Genomic DNA, 14,412 nt, shown 5'->3' on the forward strand with positions numbered 1-14,412 from the left:
CAACATTATTCAACAGAATGCAATGGGACTGGAAAAGGAAGGAACAATCCACAGGATGAGAAACGAAATCATCCAGAATAAGCAGTCATGGACGTGAGCCAGAAAGGGGATTTCTTTTCTTACTTGCATAAGTATCTTGAGGGATTTGAAAGGTCCTTCACCATGAAACACTCGCCACCATTCACACAGAACGTTTTCTCCTTCTCTGCACACTTCACAAGATGGCTGGTCCCAGTGGTGGATGTAGACGTAGCTGGATAAGAGACAAGGAAGAGGAGATGTTCACATCTGTGCTCGACTCCTTTTTAAACAGCCTTTACACTAAAATTCTCTTAAAAGCACGACTTCATAGGAGATACATACTTCTCTAAACTTCCCTAAAGTTTCAGACTTAACAACAGCAAAGCAACTATTCTGGGTGGTGTGATACACAGAACACAAGTGATTAACAGAATACAATTAATAGAACACATGTAACTGCGGAATAAATTTCATTCCAATTACCTAGGGAAAGGGACTCAGAGTTTTTATAACCATTGTTTTATCTCTTCAGGTGTTGGAAGAGAGAAGCTCTCCTGTTAGTAAGCAAAATCATTTTTAAGGAAGGTTCCAAGGTAATGGCATCAAGGCGTGTCAGTGAAGCTGCATAAAAATACATATTTTTGCAAATTGTGCTCTATGTGTGGGTTGGCTTTTCTTCCTTTCTGCAGTACTAGGGATTGAAAACAGTTTTTGTGCATGCTAAGCACGCCCTCTTCTACTGAGCAACATCTTCAGCCCTAACACGATGTACAACCAAAATCCAAAAACAAAACACACAAGGATACCAGATACTGTATGTGGTTCGATTGAAAACATATATAATCATTATTATTATTTTTATTTTGCATCTTTTGGTACTGGGGATTGAACTCAGTACTTTACACTTGCAAGGTAGACATGGGGCCACTGAGCTAAACCTGGTCCCCAAAACATATATTATTAATTGAACATACACTGACACAGAAGTCAGAAGAATTCATTCGGTTTACACTTTCCATTGAACTCATTCTTCTACTCTGAAGGTCGTTGCTGAGTATCTGATTGTGCTTTGGGAAATCAAAAGATAATACTGTATCTCTATGAATGCAGAATGATACTACAAAAATTCTCTCTCTTGGATTAAGAGTACAGAAATAAGCCTTAATTATGGCTTCCAACTTCTGCATGTGATAACTGGACCTTTACTTCACAGTCAATGGGTGTAAAACTGGAGATGACGCTGGGCCGGAGACTGTACAGACTCAGTGAAACCCTAGCTCAGCCCGGAGGCTCAGGGGAACTTTGGTGTCAGGGCCTCTCCTCATGTCCACAGCCGGTAAATCCATGGACAGTGCTGAGTCTCCACCAGAAAAAGCCAGTTCACAGTGTTGGCACCTGATACTGTTGAGAGGAGAGACAGAACCAATACCGAGCTGGTGAAGACTGTACTTTCCATCTTTAGGCACATTTCCTTTTCTTATTTACTGACACATTCCTACAGCTTTTTAATGTCGTCTTCCTTATCAATTTCTATTTTATTATTTGCATGTGAATGTTGGATGTTCTTGCTTATTTGACCTATTGTTCTATTTCTCCCCATGTTTTCTGCCTTATTTCCTTCATAAGTTCACAGTTTCTTGTAATTTTAAACCCAATTTATTTTACGTCTCTTAATTGCCATTCTACCTGATCAGCTGGTTATTCAGTTTCTTAACTGCTTTCTTGTTTCTTGGTCACCTGTCTAAGATACATTCAAGGACCACTTCACTGCTCTCAGACAGCATTTAGGAATAGCAGCAAAGATCAATCCAAACTACAGGATTCTGCAGGCAGATCCGGTTCAAATCTCTACCCTTATGAGTTTTGTGTCACCTACCACCCAGGTGCTCATTTTCCCATTAAAAAAAAAGGAGTAAAAGCCATCTTGGAAGATTTTTTAATGGAGATCATAAATCATCTAGGTAAAGGAAATGGCAAAAAAATGTCATTCAATGAATAGTACCAAATATAAATATGGGAAAGAATCTTAATTTTTGTGTTTAGCAATCAGATAAAAAGCTTGACAGTAGAAATCTTGGAATTTCAAAGATACATGCTTTTCTTGAATCAATTAAGAATTGGGTCATTTTTTTTTCTTTCCAAGATGGGGACTGAACCCTGGGCCTTACACATGTTAGATGAGCATTCAACTATTAAGCTGGATCCCCAGCCTGGGGTCAATTTTTTAATTAGCTCAACAAAATGTCCTTTTCAAAAATGCCTTCCAAGGTCTCCTTTATAGGTCTGCAAACCAAACAAAGGAATGAATGGAGCATGAGGAGAAAGGTGATTTTACTACGTACAGTTAGCTCCAATGGACAGTCAAATCAGCTCAGTGATGAAATAAACACAATGTGTATCTTTTAGTCTGCAAAATCATAGAGTAGACAATAGTCCTATATTTCACCCAGCATATAGTTTAAACATTTGATCTTCATGCAAAAATCTTTGTACGTAGGTGCTGTGTGGGTCAGTATCTTCATCTAAGGCTTGTAAAAGATATTAGGAAGACAGTTGCCTTAACTGTGAAAGGTTCTGTGCTGAAACTTAACTGCTTGACAGCATTCTGTGCAATGACATATTCTGCTGGGTACCCTTGCTGCCCTCTGTGACAGCACTGAAAGGACCACATGCAGTGTGCTTGTCACCCAGCTTCCACAGAGGATGCTGAGCCATGAATAGATCCCAGCGCTGTCTGAATCCACGACAGGCTGCTAAGGATCTCCCTTCACCCGACCGAGCAGCAGACGCTGCACCAGCCTCTTCAGAACAAATCCTGAGCCCTTTACTGAAAACAAAACAGCTCTCCCCAAATGCATATACTCCATATAAATGGTAAACTACAAATAAAAATTAGCTGTGATATTCTTATCCCTTCAACACACTGTGTTTATCAAAACAATTAAGACTGATAAATACACACAAAAACTAGAAGTAACTTTTCTTTTGCACCTTAAAAATATTTCTCCCTGAAGTGAGTATTGCACCTACACTGAACCTATAACACTGAGAAATTCTTAGATCACTATTGTAAAGTAGTAGCGGGACATTTGATAGTAAAATATTCATCACAGGGACAATGAGGTGGCATCTATTTCACACCATCATGGGACTATTGTGCTTAGCAATTTCATCCATTACCAGCAATGATATTTTAAAAAATCATGAGTTTTAATGCAGCAATTAACTACCTACCAAGAGAGGCAAAGTGTGAACTGACTGGATACAGCTGCTCAGAATCTAAAGCCAAGCACAGAATAAGCTGTAATTGTCAGAAGTCAGGCAAGAGATGGTGGCCCCCCCACACTCTTCGGGTTTTTGCCAGTTTCTCTCCTCTCCGTAGTTGAACACAGTGTGCTGTCCATCCTAAGCAAGTCTATAAAGTTTGCAATGAAATAGCCTTTCTCTTTGGCTTGCACACACTGTATTGCTAAATCCATTTCCATTTGGTAATTCTGCTAGAAAACAATGAAACCGACAAAGCAGGCCCGGCACCAACTGTGGAAACACTGTTCTTTCTGGGGATGTCAGAGGAAGAAGCCAAGCCGAAGGCCTGGTGAGGGGAATGGATTTCAATATATAGTAGGTGACCCCCACCCCACTGTTCTGGGAATAAAGTGAATAGATTTCACTCATTCGGGGCTTGATAAACCGTCTCCTTTTACTTTGTGATTACTTTGTCACAATTTGGATATTATCTCCTAACAAGTAAATGAATGGTAATTAAGAAGACTGCTAAAGATGACTCCATTATTTTTATATTTCACCTTTATGTTTCATCCCAAACACATTTTCCTTGGTAGGTTAGCAAGTGTGGTCCTATAAGAGGACAAAAGTATAAATAAAAATAGAACTTATTACCAGAGAATACGTGTTGGGAGTGCTTTAGTCCCAAGCTGGCCGGTCTTGGCAATACAGTTCAGGGCTCCCAATCACCCCCAGGGAGCCGCACTGGAAAGTTCTCTAAACACAGGACCAGGACGCGGAGCCCAAGTTCACCATTCCTTTGCATAAAAGCCCTCTGCCACACTGGGGCTCCACCCTTCTTTCTTTACCTTCCTCCTCTTTCTAGCTTCTCTCTCTCCCTGACTTCTTTCTTTCCTCCCTCTCTTCCACCTTTCCTTTCTTCATCTTGCTTTCATGATTGTCCCTTACAAGCAAGACATAATGGTAACAAGTGAACATACCGGAGGTAAAAGTTTTCAGAGCACCACCAACTTTCCCTAAACAGAAACTTTCATAAATAGGATGTAGTGGCATGAATCCTGAAGTGACTAATCCTGACAAAAATCAAGCCTTAGTCTCAAGGGTGCCAAGGACTAGCCAGGAGATTCCTGTCTGGTGATCACCTCAGTGAATTCAGCAGTGAGGTGAGACTTACGGAGTTATTGTGAAGTTTCTTAAAATGGCTTACCATGTGTTAGGCTGCCTTACCCAATACTGCATATAGTTGCATGACACGGTTATTATGAATGTCATAAATACCGGACAAAGAAAAAACTGTTATCTGTACAGCTCTGGAATTCTATAAATCAAACCTTAAGTGTTATTTCTTAGAAAATAATTCTGTAAAACATTGAAGAGAGATGGCCTAGTTCTGAAGGTGAATCATTGAGTAATTGTAAAACATTCAGTAAATATCAAAAGTCTAGCTTAACATCATTGTAACTGCTTGTAATTTATAACCACTAAGTTATGATATAACATAGTGTAAGATGATACTGAGAAAAAGTTTGAGTAAACCAAAAGAAAACATGTATCGTGGACAAAAGATTGTTCTCTACTTTCAAGATCTACGAAATTCTGTAATGTTTTTAACTGAACTTTCAAGTAACATGAGTTAAATGTACTTATTGTATTAGATTCAATTTCAACAGTTTAAAAACTATAAAACAATTTAACACAGTGTGATGTCCATATTATTACATGGAACACAATATAAAATTTGCTTATAAGGCAACATTCTAGAAATTCTATTGTTACATACTTTTGTATAGATAGAGCATGAAAATTGGATTAATAATTTCTTTTCTGCTTATCACTTAATAGTTCCCCCTGGGACAGCACTTCTCCATACTCTGTTTCCTGCAGAGTATAGGGACCTTTTTTCTTTTTTCTTTTTTTTTCTGCTCGAGACAAACTAAAAATGAAAAAATGTTGAAAAAGATGTTTTCTTTCACTTTTTTGCTGTGCTGAAGATGGAATCCAGGGCCTCATGCATGCTCACCCACAGTTCTACATTCCCAGCTCCATTTTCCCTAGTTTCAGTGGGTGTTTTACTTATCAGTGAAGCAGACAGCGCCAACAGACCAAGACCGTGACACAAGGGCGCACTGCTGATAAGAAGGGCTGTATTCTCCTCTGACGATTAGCAGGAATTAGCGTGAGTCAACACTGTTTACTCTAAGGAGCAACCATTAGATCTGTCTTGCCTGAGGAGCGAATGGGCTTTTAGGAGAATTATTAATGATTTCCTGCATAAATTAAAGTAAATAACTAAGAAGTATTCTCAACAGAATATACAACTTTTAACATTTTAAATATTCTAATATTAAACAATCATTACAAAATTACAAATTTTGAACCTTACCTGCGATAGCTTCAATACCTATGTATTTAGCAATCTGCATGTTTTCTTGCTCTTTGATTTCCCAGTTTTAAAAAATCTAAAGTTATTATTCTTGCTTAGAATAGCTCTGCAGTTAGATACTAAAAGCACTTTGCCCAGAGGGGGAAATGCTTAGTAGGCTCCTGAAAGCAAGGAGCAGAAGCTGAGCAGGAGAAGCTGTGCTACCTCCCACAGCTTCTCAAGATGCTCAGGAGATGCGAGGTGCAGTCATTAGCTTTCCAGAGGAAAAAAGCCAGACTTGAAACCACTGAAGCACTGTCATTCTGGCTTGGCATTTTTTTCTCGGCAGTAATTTAATCTTCTGCAGGAGAGCAAGTAAGTACTTGAAAAGGAAAAAAAAATGACAGGAGGAGATAAAAGACATCCTCCTACACTTGGAAGTTACGGGAGCCAATACTGCACTGAAAGGAAACATCCTATTTCACTTGACCTCTCCTTTAGAGAAACGAGAAGGGCAGCTGGGAGTAGAGTCAGTGGTAGAGTGCTGGCCTAGCAGGTATAAAGCCCTGAACTGAGTTCCTTCCCAGAACTGGAGGAGGAGGAGGAAGTGAAGGGGAGGGAGGGAGGTGCGTGGGGTGGGGGTGGGCCAGACAGAGAAACAGAGACAGAAACTATTACGAGACCATGATCGGAACCAAAATTTTTAAAAGCAGAATTAGTGCAATCTGACTTTCTGCCTTCATGGACTTCAGTACTTGCCAAATAAGCTAGAATTATTCAGAGATGCGTAGACAACCTACTAGCAAGGAACAAGTTGACACTTAAGGCCAGTGGAGATTGACTGGTTTAACTCTTTCACCTGGGGTTTTGGCATCATTTGAGGACGCAGAATGATGGGACTAGAAAGGACATCAGCACACTTTATCATTCCACCAACATTTTAAGAAGACACAATCTATCACCAAAGAATAGTTTTACAATTGGAAATAAAATAGATCCAGTTACCAATCCACAATGTGGACCAAAGCAGATTGTCCAAGCTCACATAAGTGAATTAGTAAGCCCTTGTGTTTTGTTTTGTTAAATGCATACTTGGGGTTTAGATGCTTTATAAGACTACCTTTTGCTACACTGCTCCTTTCGAAACCTTCTAACAGATCTCGATGTTGTTTTTTCCTTCGTAAACAGAATGAAAAGTGACCTTTGTGTGTTTTTCCTCATAGAACAAAACTGTAATTTTTGTTGTAATATTAGTATTAGCTGTAGTTAAACAGAAAGTAGATTTTTAGGTTTCCAGCAGTTGCTGAGCAAATAATTTGGTGTCATTAGACAGCGTTACCTTTAGAAAAATGAGACTGTCAGAAAAGGTTATCTTTTAAAAATATAAGTTGTTGAGTTTTTTGTCTTTTTTTTTTTTTGACAGTACATTTCATTCATGACATGGTCTAATCATGCAACTCTACTCCTTAGTGAACACTGCAGTGACACAAATGTCTTCGAGGATGTGACAGCTGGAGTATTTTTGGATACCTGACCAGGGCGGACTTATAAGAAGAAAACTACCTTTTAACCTTCACGAAGCAAATAATTTTTTGTTAGATAAGAAGCCAACTAGAGAAACATTGTTTTGCTATATATTTTTAATTAATCACTGACAATTTTATATGAGTATAAAATTTCCATAGCAAGGACTCCGCAAACTTTTAAGCCATCCCTTAATTCTTTTTATTTAATCAATATCAATTCTCAAAAAGAACTATCTGTCTAGCCTGCAATGAAAATATTAGCAGTCTATTTTACTGGCTTAATTTGATATACTTAGAGATCTCACCAGGCTAAATGTTGAAGGGACATGTTCTTTACTATACTCTGCATTTTTTTTAACCAGGATCATTTTATTCGGGAAAAGGTCATGTCAATGTAGGAAATGTTGACCTGTCACTGCCCAAGCTAGTCAAAATTCTGAACATCAAATAACAATCAAAACAAAGAAGACTAAACTCCCAACAATGATCAAGTTTTTCAGCCAGCTTCTGAAATTACCATGTGACATTTAATGACATAGGTTAATTTATTCATCCACTAAAACACCTGTGGAAATGAAAGCAGATGAAAGGTCAAAAGAGAAAAATCAGGAGGCAAATAAATTATCTTACTCAACAAATTAAACAATAATCATGGCACATCAAAAATTAAAAGCTATGTGACTATTTCAAGCGATACTAAATCGACACTTGAAAAAATTGTCAATTTCTATGAAACTACTTATAAAGCATTCTTCTTCCCCAAGTGAAACCTGAATTTAATCAAATATCTCCATACAAATGCAAATATACTGGAAGTGAATTAGGTCAGGGGAAAACATTCTAAAGACACCATGGAAGGATATAATCAGCAAAACCCAGACTATGCACAGCTCCATGGGACAAAGAAGTTGGTTTCTTAAAAACAAATACTTACTAAAATGATAAGAAGAGAGACAAAGAGCTAGAGGTAAAGACAAAGAGTGAGAGAAAAATCCAAACTTCAGACACATAAAAGAGAGTTAAGACAAATACCAACCATCCACCAGCCTTACCTGGATAGTGACTCAAACTGTTATAACACTGTCATATTTATGATAGAGTATTAGGTCAGGGGAAAACATTCTAAAGACACCATGGAAGGATATAATCAGCAAAACCCAGACTCTGCACAGCTCCATGGGGCAAAGAAGTTGGTTTCTTAAAAACAAATACTTACTAAAATGATAAGAGAGACAAAGAGCTAGAGGTAAAGACAAAGAGTGAGAGAAAAATCCAAACTTCAGGCACATAAAAGAGAGTTAATTAGGTCAGGGGAAAACATTCTAAAGACACCATGGAAGGATATAATCAGCAAAACCCAGACTCTGCACAGCTCCATGGGGCAAAGAAGTTGGTTTCTTAAAAACAAATACTTACTAAAATGATAAGAGAGACAAAGAGCTAGAGGTAAAGACAAAGAGTGAGAGAAAAATCCAAACTTCAGGCACATAAAAGAGAGTTAAGACAAATACCAACCATCCACCATGTGTGAGCCTTACCTGGATAGTGACTCAAACTGTTATAACGCTGTCATATTTATGGGGGGATATGATCACTGCCTAAATAATTCTAGATTATCATCAATTCTTGTGTGTTTAAATGTCTCATGGTTATGGTGAGAAATATTCTTTGTCTTTCAGAGATACATACTGAAATATGTATACATTAAATCACTAGCTTGTTTGGGAAATGCACCAAAATAAGAAAAGCAGAAGGGAGTAACCGGGATCAAGATGAAACAAAATGGGTAACTGCTGAAGTGGAGGATGGACACTCCTGGTATTACTCTATTATCATGTTTCTTTAACATGCATGTCTAAGTGTATGTTCTATATAGTACGTGTGCAAACAGGTGCTTTACTATGTGTTTAAAGTGTAAAAATACAACCAAATACCGATATCATGTTCTGAATCACATCTTCATACAGTCAAATTAGAATGAAACTTAAGTCTATCGTCTAAAGATATCTACTCCAGGCCAAAAACTAAATGACACTCAATGCCCTAATCTGGTATAGGAGTGGGGGGGTCTATGATGAACAAGTCATGAATGTTGACTGTCACTATCATCATTTAACATGCATCGAAAAGTTCTAAGTAATGCAATAAAGTGGCAACCAAGAGTATGACTATGAAGTAAGAAGATGACAATATTATCATGTCAAGATGAGGTGACGGCATACCAATATTAACAAAAAAGCACAGAAATAACACAATACTTGTAACAACAACAAGAATCCATCAGTGTTATCAGGCATCAATCCAACAAAAGAGAAGAACAGGAAATATGTTAAAAGGGTCACATATTAAATGCCCTCTGGCTGTGTGAGGAGACAACACTATGTTAAAGGAAAAACCAAATCAATTTGTGGATTCAGGAAGAGAAGTCACTGTTCAGTGAAAGCTAGCAGTTTAGTTTGACTGAGATGCGGATTATAACATAAGAGGTCATTAATGAAGCCATAAAATAATAATGCATCAGGATCAGAGAAGTCCTTCAAAGCCCTGGCTGGAATGAATGCTTACTACGTAGACCACGGAGACAGCCTTTTGAGTAGGCCATGATTAATAAAATTAACGATGTGTTCCTTATCCTTTGGAAGGGGAGAGAACAGAGATGAGAGACCAGTGAAGAAATTATTTCAGAGGCCTAAATGAGAAAGGAAGAGTGGTCAAACCAGCAAAATAACAGTGGAAAAGAGTAGTGATTGTAACGAAGAGACTTTGTATTTATGCATATTAAAATTAAGCAGGAGCTAAATGCTGGAGTTTTCACACCTTGCTTGGCACCTCTTTCTAAGGTACTCAGACTGCCTGGCACATGTTCTCATTATCTCTTACACCATCCAGGAAACATCTCTCACTTTAATAGACACAGGGACTGAGGTCCACTTGCAATACACAAAACTCACTGGTCCAGCAAGACCAGACACGAAGCTTTCCTGGTTTGACTGTCCCACAGTTCTGACGGTACCCCACTAAGAGCAGACGGTACTGAAGCAGGAGGTATAGTTTAGCGGTACAGTGTGTTCTTAGCTCACCTCCATCCTTGGTTTGTTCCCCAGCACAGTTACACACACAAAGATGGCCCCAGAGTTGACCTCAAATTATAAGTGTATTACATAGATGACTAAGACAATGATGTTTCTACGTATAATAGACGTATTGTCACGACAGAAGATTATTTCTGATTAATGTTTTAAGTAATTTGAGCTTCCAGTGATTTACATCAAAGAGCCCCCATAGAAATGTCACAAAAATGGTTCCAGGGGCACAGGCACGATCCTCCAACTGTTTTTATTCTGAGCCAAGCCTCTTTGAACAGTGGCTCTGTAAAGCAAGAAGCCTGAATAATATTCCTTATAATGTTGTCCTTGCAGCTCCAATTATGCCTCTTGAAAACCTGGGATTGCACGCTGCTACATACTATTCAGCCAAATGACCGAAATTCTGCATTTGTGTGATGGCTGTGGACATAAACAGCCAGTTTCTGTTTCCAAAAGCACAACATTTTCCTCACCGAGGCCAAAGGTTGTTGTATACAAAGAAGTGAAGTAGTAAAAGCCTGTCAGTGCTGTGTAACATTTGGCTTATTTCAGTCCATATATTTTCCCACAACTCCCAGGAGCTCCTTGTTCCCAGGTTCATGATGAGAGAAGCAAAACACCCCTCCCTGTAATATGTTGTGTTACTAAATGTGTATCTGCAGTGTTTAGATTCCCAGTCTAGAATTCTACAGAACCAAGCAACACATGGAAATCTAGCTTTTCTTCAATTTCTCAAGTGTTCTGATCAGAAATAAAAGAGTTTCAAGAAAACTTACGATGTTGAATGCTTCACCTCAAGAAAACTATTTTCTTTTTATCCTGTCCCCTTAAAGCACTAGGTGGCCTGATAATATTTACTTTACAGAAGGTCTTGTTCCTCTAAAGAGAATAGATTTTAGGTCAGTGGGGAAGTAATGTAGTATTATAGGCAAATCCTGTGTCTTCATAGGAAAAGGCAGAAAATGACCCATTAAGTGACTACTTCGTGCCTGAAGACCCTGGAGTGTTTTTGTTTGTTTGTTTGTGTTTGATTTGTTTCATGAAGTTTCTGAGCCTCTGACCTGGAACCTGTTTTTCTATTCGCGGCACTAAACTTTGTGCAGTGGAAAGAAAACAAACTGGTATACCCATTGAGCTCCTTTTTCAAGTTACACAGTATTTCCTTACAAATCAACTCAATTGATACACTTTTGGTATGCATTACGATCACATTCGTTGTTGCGTATGTGAACCTGCTCACGACACATCTCAGTTCTTGTTCTTCCCCGTACCCCTTCCCTCTCCTTTCACCCCTCCACCCCTCCCTATTCTCAAAAGCTTTGTTTCCATTTTTCCTTCTTTTCTCATACTTCTTTCTCTCCCTTCTTCCCTTTCCCCCACTACCCCTTACTTCCTCTTCCTCTCTGAACCTTTTCTTCCTATTTCACATTACCTATTATACATTTTGGTTCTCATTCACACTTTCAGTTTCTCATACCAGAGAGTCAATATTTTTTTCAACAGTGATGCCGTGTGTCCATTGTCTCACTGCCATCATCTGGCCTGGCTGTTATGTATGTACCCTTCAGTGAATGGGGGAAAAAACCTGACAGAATTCAGCCGGTTAGAGATGAACTGAAAAAGGCACAGATGGAGGAGTACGGCATAAAGAGAAAGCCAAATGGAGGTCAACTTCCCTGACTATGTTCCTGTGGTCCCAGGAACCGGGAACACAAGAAAGTCCATGCATTGAACCTTGGTTGTACTTCATTATGATCACTTAGAGTCAGTATTTCCTGGTAGCACTATATCAGTGTATAAAACAAAACACTTCCACCTCCTAGAGTGCAGAACCTCAAAATGTCTGAGGTCTTCCCCCTTTTCTTTTAAAATATAACCATTTCTAGAGATACTGCAGGCACGTGTTTAGGACAGGTCTTTGTTCTTTCCATCCATTCGATTTCACACTGTCACCATGACCAGGAAAACAGTGGCGAGGAGAGGAGCGTAGCTGTTCAGCACACTGTGGGAACCACAGCTCTACCACGCGGCCTGATAAGCAAAGCGTTCAGAGCCAAATCCCAGACCATGCTCACTTTTCCAATCTCACTCTTTATCGTTCTGTACAATTTGTGCAGAACAGTCAAACACCTTCAGTTGAGCTCTGTCATTGTATTTAAAAATATAAAATACTCTGCAATAATACTAAACGATGTGTCTTTTTAGGAATTTGCATTTCTAGTTCACCACACGGAGGCCCAGGAGAAACCTAACATGGAAAGTTCCAATTACAAAACCACAGACTCCAGGGGCTACTATAATGAGACAAATGCGTAAGCTATATATCCATTTTCTTCCCATTTTTGAACCTCACAGAGGGAAGAGCACAGAGAACAGGTAGGGTTGGGTTCTAAGTAGAAAACAAAGCCTTACCAGAAAAATAAGACCACACTAAAGAGAAGAAACCAGACCTCTGAGTCCAAGATCTAGCTTATTCCTGGATTTTCCCTTAAGAAATCCTTACTTCTGGAAAATTTTGCAATACAGAACATTTTTGTTGAGATGGTTGCAAGTCTACCTTAATTTCACACGTTTTGGTGTGCTGGATAGTCAGCCCCTGGGGGGCGGGGAGCAATTGTCTCTTAATAGCTTTTAGTGACAAAAAGACCATTTCTGACCCTTCTCTCTGCAACTAAAGTATAGGTTATACAACAAACTTTCTAATGCTTCCGTTCTTCTTGAAGTCAGAAGAACTCAAGGGAGCTCTACAAGCCCTTGTTCTATAGAGATTACAGAAGTCCCCGGAATTAGACACTGATACCACTGAAGAATCTCATTTACCAGACACACAAGACATTATAAGAATTCAGCAATTCTCCCTCACCCCTTTATAAAAGTCTCTATGACTCACTGGTAAATAAAAATGCACGCTACTCTGTCCTAATTAAATCTCATCTTTTCTGTAATCAAAGCCCTTTTCCTACAGCCAGGACAATACCCCAGACAGTCCATGAATTTTCCTCGCATTTTGTTTTCTCTTAATGCTCATTTAGTTTTCATTATCTGGTATTAGTTCATTTAAAGTGAAAGTAATTTTAAGCACATTGAATATATATTGATTCATTTGTTAAAATACTAGAATATATGATTGTTTTAAAATATTTTATAAAACATAACTTTATCCTTGGCCAAACTCAAGTCTGCAAGTACCCAGATGGCCATATTCTTCATGTGTTCCTTTTCATATTTTTGCTTATGTATTTTTCCAGGATCAGAAGACCATTTCACTGAATTCTTTTAGTTGGAAATGATTAATATAACAGTCAACAAGCAGAACACAGGGATGAAACAGAATGGAAATTAGAGATGAATGCACAGTGTCAAAATATTTCTTCTGAAGTCAGAACAAGACATTTGCAAACCCATAGTGAGAGCCACAAAAATGCTGGACACGTGTACTTTTTTAAAAATCAGAAATTAAAAAAACAACCAAAATAGTCTGCAGCTGGATGTCTAGGGGAGAGGAGGGAGTTGAGGGATGTTTGCTTTGCAAAAGCCTGGCACCTGGTGAGGACTAGACATTGAATCTGAAGTCCAATTCACTTCCGGAAGATCTTTAGTGATAGTCATAAGGTAAATGAGGCTGTAAGATCTTCCAGGCACTAAAGTTAGTTTGACACAAGAAGGTTTACTCCAGGTAGAATAATTTTTAAGGCCAGGGCTGGTTATTTTCTTTAATTCGCACCTCCATGTTGAAGGCATAGGGTTCCCTGGACCGGCAGGCTAGAAGCTGTTGCAGATGGAACTTTTTAGCTTCCAACAGTGAGGTGAAGTTGAGGCTTCCGACACAGATTTATAGTAACAGCTTCACAGCAACAAGGAATCAATTAGTTGAAAATGTCTAATAGCATTTAATCTGCTGAATGGGCAGCGGCTCTACGTTGCTGAATCACACAAGCGACAGGTAAACTAAATGTACATACAAAAATCAAAAGAGAGAAAGAAGGTGACTGGCCTTCCTGGACTCAAGAACTGAGTCTTGTGGTCTTCTGACTTTGGAGACCAGCACTGCAGGCTCTAGACAGCAATGGTGACCATTTCCGCAACCCTGAGAAAGCAGTCAGAATGATCTCATCCTAGCACTAAGAGCTATGTCCAAGTTAATAAAAATTTTGCTGTATTTTACCAGAAA

The 14,412-nt window shown here is 38.8% G+C and overlaps 1 protein-coding gene across 16 annotated transcripts in view; it reads right to left on the reverse strand.

Moving 5' to 3' along the window:
- Positions 1 to 14,412, reverse strand: part of Nrg1 (neuregulin 1) — a 1,021,078-nt gene that overhangs the window by 32,112 nt on the left and 974,554 nt on the right. For 13 of the 16 annotated variants that reach the window (XM_010604268.2, XM_010604259.2, XM_010604251.2 and 10 more), the window contains one exon: positions 124 to 253. In XM_010604268.2, the coding sequence (XP_010602570.1) occupies positions 124 to 253 (130 nt within the window). Of the gene's footprint in view, positions 1 to 123; positions 254 to 5,650; positions 5,916 to 14,412 lie in introns of those variants that run through there. The other 3 variants (XM_033765372.1, XM_033765373.1, XM_033765377.1) reach the window with 3 other exon arrangements.

Source organism: Fukomys damarensis, unplaced genomic scaffold (assembly GCF_012274545.1).
Source record: "Fukomys damarensis isolate Sample0158 unplaced genomic scaffold, DMR_v1.0_HiC HiC_scaffold_18, whole genome shotgun sequence".
Classification (NCBI taxonomy): domain Eukaryota; kingdom Metazoa; phylum Chordata; class Mammalia; order Rodentia; family Bathyergidae; genus Fukomys; species Fukomys damarensis.